General features: G+C 42.8%; 1 protein-coding gene across 1 annotated transcript in view; it reads left to right on the top strand.

Annotated features, from left to right (window-relative positions):
- Six4 (SIX homeobox 4) overlaps nucleotides 1-7077 on the top strand; it is a gene marked incomplete at its 5' end in the record, with an annotated part of 8171 nt that extends 1094 nt beyond the window's left edge. Inside the window, 2 exons of the mRNA XM_010605748.1 lie at nucleotides 1779-2461; nucleotides 6265-7077. Coding sequence (XP_010604050.1) covers nucleotides 1779-2461; nucleotides 6265-7061 — 1480 coding nt within the window. The remainder of the gene's footprint in view (nucleotides 1-1778; nucleotides 2462-6264) is intronic.
- Between the last annotated feature and the right edge of the window lie 37 nt (nucleotides 7078-7114).

The following is a 7114-nucleotide window of genomic DNA, read 5'->3' as shown; positions in this document are numbered from 1 at the left end:
GGGGCCCGGCCCCTGGAGGGGGAGCTGCGGACTCAGCCCGCGGCGGACTGCCCCCAGTCGTGTTGGGACGGTTGCATGGACAGGTTTTTCTCGTCTTAGGTGGAAAATACAGGGACTTCAACCTCTTTTGTGTCCTCCAGAGCCTGGACACTGGGGTGTGTGTGTGTGTGTGTGTGTGTGTGTTCGTATAGAGTTGGACGAGGTAAAGTAAGGAAAAGGTCGCCTAAAGACTTGAGGCTTCAGCCCTGCGGGGACTGGGGAGGAAGGATCCAAGCGTCCTGCGCCAATGCCGGGGAGCCGCCCGCCCGGCCAGGTGGAGGTGACCCGTGCGCCGCCCACTCCGGCCCGGGACTCGGCTGGCCCGACGGCCGCTGCGGTCCACGTCCAAGGAGGGAAGGCGCTGCCCCCGAGTCAGGCCCCGGGTAACCAAAACAAAACGCACCCGCGATGAGTGAGAGCCCTCTGCGGAAGTTAGGCTGGGCCCTGCCACCTGCCCCACACCCGCTGGGGGAAGCGGATCTCCAAGAGCTGGTGGAATCGCTCCGGCTGGGCCAGAGGGTAGGGAGCGGCCACCGCGCACAGGCACAGGCCAGCTGCCCTCCTGCAGGCTCCGAGCCCTAGCGCTGTCCCTGGGCTCCCCCACGCCACACTGCCTACTTCACCCCCTCCCCACTACACACACACACACACACACACACACACACACACACACACCCGCTCAGTTGCCTAGTGTAGGCCCCTCTCCGGATCTGCCTCCCACCGACACCCCCGGTGGTGAGTCACCCTCGCAGACGGCGACGGCAGCTCAGCCTCAGCTCATAAATCAAAGCGCTTTCTGCACTCCTGGCCCCGCAGCCCAAAGCCCGGGTAATCCCCTCCCCTCTGCATAAAAGCAAACAGACCGCGGGCCACTGCAGGATTGTCCGATCCTCTGCTGGGCCAGGTCCCACCACGAATCCAAACTGCCTGTCCTGCTTCTCTGCCCAAACTCGGAGCAAATAGAAAAAAACCTTCCACTCATCTTTGCCCAAGTTGAGGAGCAGAGGAGCACAGTCTTGCCTGGAACTGGACTGAGGGCTCTGGAAAGGGTCTGATTAGTTAGAAGGCCACTGAGTGATCCACACTTTACCCCAGTCACCAGGTCAGACTGCTAAATAGGTTCCTCTGGCTCCGAAGCGACTGTACAGAAAGTGTTCTAAGGTTGAAAGTGTGTTTCCTACAAGGACAGCCACTTTTTGAATGAGAGCTGTCAGTCTGGTGAAGTAGAATTTTGGGAGCAGGTGAGAAAATGGTCTCTTGTTAATGAACTGGCAGATACAGTGAATACTTGACATCTCCCGCTCCCTTGGCAGAGTTCCTCTCACCTCCCAAATAACTCTAACCTGAGTTGGACAGTAGGGGGGTCATCCTCCTGAACGGGAAAAACTGGTGTAAATAGCAGCATATTTAACTGTAAAGAAAATGCACATTACTGCTGTAAAAAAGAAAATATTCTCCTGTAAATCCTATTTGCTGAATTTATATTTTCCAGATCATTGGCCTTTCCCTGAATTTATTGTTATTTAAAATGATTAGGATCTGAGAGTTCATCTTCTCAGATTCTCTGGCTGCAGAGTCTGCTGAAAGGCCTCTGAGCTTCACTAAGGCTAGCAGACATCCTGCTGTGCTTCCCTTAAATACGGCCTTTAATGGATTTAGGAGCTGCCTTTCAAACAAATGGCACTGCGTGGAATGGCATCTCCTTGACCTTCTGAATGTCTTGGTTTCCCCCTGTACAGTGAGTCAGATGGCAACCCTAGCACTGAAGATGAATCCAGCAAGGGACACGAGGATTTGTCTCCTCACCCACTCTCCGGTTCATCCGATGGCGTCACCAACCACAGCCTTTCCAGTCACATGGAGCCAGTGTATATGCAGCAAATTGGAAATACTAAGATACCATTAAGCTCTTCCGGAGTTTTGTTGAATGGAAGCTTGGTATCTGCAAGTACTTCACCTGTCTTCCTTAATGGTAATTCTTTTATTCAGGGACCCAATGGAGTTATCCTTAATGGATTAAATGTGGGAAATACGCAGACAGTGTCACTGAATCCACCAAAAATGTCTTCCAACATTGTGAGCAATGGTATAGCCATGACTGACGTACTGGGGTCTACCTCCCAGAATGTGAAGGAATTCAAAGTCCTCCAGAGTTCTGCCGCTAACTCAGCAGCCACCACCTCCTACAGCCCCAGTGTGTCATTCCCAGGGCTGATCCCCAGCACTGAGGTGAAAAGAGAAGGCATTCAAACAGTGGCTTCCCAGGACGGAGGCTCTGTAGTGACTTTTACTACACCGGTGCAAATTAACCAATATGGCATTGTCCAGATCCCTAATTCCGGAGCAAATGGCCAGTTCCTTAATGGGAGCATTGGATTCTCTCCGCTGCAGCTGCCTCCTGTCTCGGTGGCAGCATCACAAGGTAAAAGCTTCATTTGGTGCCATAATACACCAGTGGGTGTGTTGGTCAGCTGCTATAAAGGATGCGTTGAATGAGCGATAGATTGATGTTGCTGTTCAGGTACCTCATTGGCTGCCACAACTGCACAATGGCCTCATGAGAATACCCTCCTCCCCGACACCCGTGTACTACTCAGCTTGCTTCATTCCCTCACATCTCGGGGATGGGCTTTTATCTTCGCAACACTGAATGGAAAACTAGCGTTCCTAGCGAGTCTTGCCAGAGCTATAATTATACAAATACAATAAGCCAATCAGTGCTTACAAGATAGCCCACTACTTGACACAAAATTAAACATTAATAAAATTGCTAAAACATAAAGTGAATCAAGCAGTTGGTAAAGATGAGTACACTTTACCTAAGCACTATTTATTTGATAAAAGTATGTTCTAAAAGAACAAGCTAAAACGACCCAATGAATTTTATTTGAAACCTGTTCATCTTAGAATTAAAACAAATACCTAAAAGAAAACCAGAGTAATATGTAATACAGTGTCTCTTGCTCTGGATGTATATTTACCCCCAAAATGTATGCGTTTATTTAGAAGAAGGCAACTTATGGTATATGTTTGTGGATTTACTAATAGAAATCTGCTAAGCACTGATTTGAAATTTGGAAAACCTGATGACTGAGGTTCTTTGCTGCCTTTAATAAGCAAGTATGGCTCACTTGTCATTTCCTTTATATAGAAATAGGAATGGTTAAAATTTGGTGGTGACATAGTCCTGTAAATTCAGCGGTGGGAGATAACAGCCCCGTATTTGACTTCCTATAAACAAATATGAAAGTCCAGATTTTTATGAAATCAAACTTAAGGAATTTTTGGCCTTAAAGGTCAGGTTTCTTTCTAAAAGGATAATTTACCAGAAATAAAACAAAAATGAAGCTACTTACGCCCAACTCTTGTTTCCAGGACTGTGGTATACTTCAGCTTATTGGAGGCATGAATGGGAAAATGGTTGTAAATTTCATTCTGTAAGTTTGTCTCTCTGTAGGCAGAGTGGCAATGTAACACAACAGTTCTGCAGTGTGCGATTCCCTTGTTCATTGCTCCAGGTTATAGAAAGAACTAAGCCTAGTTACTCATCAACAAAGAGCAAAAATTCGAAAGCTACAACACTCAGTTTTACAATACCTTAGTGTGTATCTAGCCTCTTTTCCCTCTTTAGGAAAATTTCTAAATAAGGGTAATGTTTTATAGACAACAAATTTGAACAGAAAGTATGAGTATATGAATTGAGGATGATAAAAACAAACATTTTTTATTTGTCATCTACCAAGGTGAAAAATTATTATGAACTAATAGCTAGTTTTCTAAATGAGACATTTAAGAGAAATAAGAATGGCATTTTCATTTAAAAAGAGCTAATAGCAAATGACAAAGCTGTCAGTCCTTAGAATTGAAGGCATAAGTTTCACCAGATGGGTCCAATAAGCAACCTTCCTTTATAGTAATTGTGTATTATAGTTCTCAGTAAAGCATTTTGGGGATTAACCTTTCTCAAACAAGTACACCAAGCCTTCTTTAAAATGTCTAGACAAGGCAGACTTATCATTCTATAGCTATGATTTATATTTTGAAAAATAGAATATTTACATCTTTTATTTACTTGATGATCTCAGAAAATGAGATTTTCTTTCCCTGTCATCATTACAAAGTTTTCACCTATGATTTTCATTAGATTTTTAAACATTTTAAAATTACTGTTTAAGCCTGGCGTGGTGGCGCATGCCTGTAGTCCCAGCACTCTGGGAGGCTGAGGCAGGAGGATCACTGTGAGTTCGAGACCAGCCTGGGCTACACAGTGAGTTCCAGGTCAGTTTCACTACGTAGTGAGACCCTGTCTCCAAAAAAAACAAAAAAAATTTTTTTAAATTACTGTTTAATTGTAGTTATATTTAGTCATCTTTTAGATCATATATGCTTTTCCCCACTTATATATAATTTCTACACATACAGAAAAAAATTTTACTTGTATTCAGTAGCCATTGGAAAATGTTGCTGTAATGTGTTATATATGTCTCTATTAAAAATAATTATTTTGTTCACATGTACACTGGTAAACAATTTTATAAACAAATATACAACAAACTAAACCTCTATTTCAGATGTTTTTTGCTAAAATATAGCTGTCTACAAAAATTTTACAGCATAAAACAGCCTAGTAGAACGTATTTATCAATATAGGTAGTAATATAATCGTTATTATTCTAACAATTCAACAAAGAATATGCTGAAGGTGATTACCGCAATTAATCATTTGGGCTGTTATCCCAAACAGTAAGACAATCTAATTCAAGATCAAGGTAGGGCTGGGGCTTTAACTCAGTGGTTCTCCTGCCTGTCTTGCAAGCACAAGGTCCCGAGTTTGATCTCCGATACTACAGAAAAAAAAAAAGAAAAAAGATCAAGGTAAATAGCCCCTCAGAATTGTGTAACAGAACTCCTCAAATCTATTCCTTCTTTGGCCACATTTGGGAGCCCAGATCATCTAAATGCCATTATTTCACTGTGCCTGTGTAAAAACTCAGAAGGAAAAGTGATTCTGTTTATTGGAGGGAGGGTGTAACTCCTCTGCATTGTCTGAGTTATCTGATTTGAACATCTCAGCTTTCCACTTAGATTTCTTTTTCTACTGCTAGTCTCGACAGACCATTATAGTGAGAGCCTCAAAAGATGCAAACCTTTTAGAGAAGCATTAGCTGTGGTCCCTTATGTTAATCTGTATTTTTAAAAGCACATTTCAGTGTTGTTAATTCTTCCTATCACTACAATCCTGAAAATTCAAAACTGGCTCAACAAAAAAAGAAAAATCCCTTTGAATGTTTTGTTGACCTGACATTACTTTATGACTACTTTGGTGAAAGTTTGCAACTTGTCTGTACAAGTTTATGTGGTTAACTTTTAAGCCCCAGGGAAACTAATTTTCTGTGGCATTTTGTACCTTTCCATTCATATTTTCTGTCAGTTACTGAGCAGTCCTGAACAAAAAGCTTTCTACTTTGCATTTATATTTTATATTACCTAGAAACTAATTAAGAGATATCAAGTCAATAAGCCAAATACTTAACAGAAATCAGAACTCAGATAAGCCTCTTTTTCTTTCTCTCTCTCTTTTTTCTTTTCTACTTGGTTTCTAAACCAGTAGTTCTCACTTTCATTTTGTCATCAGAATTTCTTGGGAAGTTAAAAATACAGCTGTTCCAAACAGGGTGTGGTGGCAGGCACCTTAATCCCAGTGCTCAGGAGGCTGAGGCAGGAGGGATCACTGAAAGTTAGAGGCCAGCCTGAACTACATAGCAAGACCCTATCTCAAAAAAATATATTTTTAAAAATACAACTCTTCTAGGCTAAAGATATAGCTCAATAGTAGACCACTTTCGTAGAATGTACAAGTCCCTGAGTTCAATCCCCAGCACTGCAAAAACTATTATTAGACTAGTACAGCATGGTTGTGTACAGGATTATAATCCCAGCTATTCAGAAGGCTGAGGCAGGTGGATCAGAAGTTCAAGACTAGCCTGGGCAACTTAATGAGACCTTTTCTCAAAATAAAAAGGGGCCAGAGATACAGGTTCACTCAAAGGCCATGGGTTCAATCCGCAGTACAAAAAAAAAAAAAAAAAGATTTAAATTATTAAATGGAAGTGTCACTTCTCCGTACATGCTGAACCTTAGGGGGAAAAAATCGTGTATAAAGAAGTAACTTCTTTCCTTTTTATCACCTCCATCAATGCTAATTGGTACTTTACTTTTTTCTAGGTAATATTTCAGTAAATTCAAGCACTTCAGATGGGAGTACATTTACAAGTGAGTCTGCCTCAGTCCAGCAAGGAAAGGTTTTCTTGAGCTCTCTTGCTCCAGGTGCAGTGGTATATACTGTTCCTAATTCAGGCCAGACTGTAGGATCTGTGAAACAGGAAGGCTTGGAAAGGAGCCTGGTATTTTCTCAGTTGATGCCTGTCAATCAGAATTCACAAGTAAATGCAAACTTGTCTTCTGAAAATATCCCAGCGAGTGGCCTTCATCCACTGGCCCCCTCATTAGTTAATGTATCCCCAACTCACAGTTTTTCCCTGACTCCCCCTACTCTACTAAACCCTTCTGAGCTAAACCATGACCTTGCTGATAGCCAGCCAATATCTGCACCTGTGGCAAGCAAATCCACCGTGACCTCTGTCAGCAACACTAACTATGCAACGCTTCAGAACTGCTCCCTTCTTACTGGTCAAGACATATTGTCAGTCCCCTTGCCTCAGGCTGCCCTTGGGGAAATAGTGCCTACAGCTGAAAACCAGGTAGGTCCTGCCACTCCGGCAGTTCACCAGGATTTTGTCAGAGAACACCGATTGGTTCTGCAATCTGTAGCTGATTTAAAGGAGAACTTCTTACAGAATTCTGAGAGCAAAGCATCGAGCAGCCTAATGATGCTAGACTCCAAATCAAAGTATGTCCTAGATGGCATGGTTGAGACAGTCTGTGAAGACCTGGAAACAGACAAAAAAGAACTTGCCAAGCTCCAAACTGTCCAGTTGGATGAAGATATGCAAGATTTATAAACTTTATTTCCTACACTCCCCCTATATATATAAAAATTTGGCATCAGCAACAA

The sequence above is a fragment of the Fukomys damarensis genome, unplaced genomic scaffold, assembly GCF_012274545.1.
Source record: "Fukomys damarensis isolate Sample0158 unplaced genomic scaffold, DMR_v1.0_HiC HiC_scaffold_21, whole genome shotgun sequence".
In the NCBI taxonomy this organism is placed as follows: domain Eukaryota; kingdom Metazoa; phylum Chordata; class Mammalia; order Rodentia; family Bathyergidae; genus Fukomys; species Fukomys damarensis.
The sequence above is the reverse complement of the archived record's forward strand: the minus strand, read 5'-3'. Positions and strand labels throughout refer to the sequence as shown.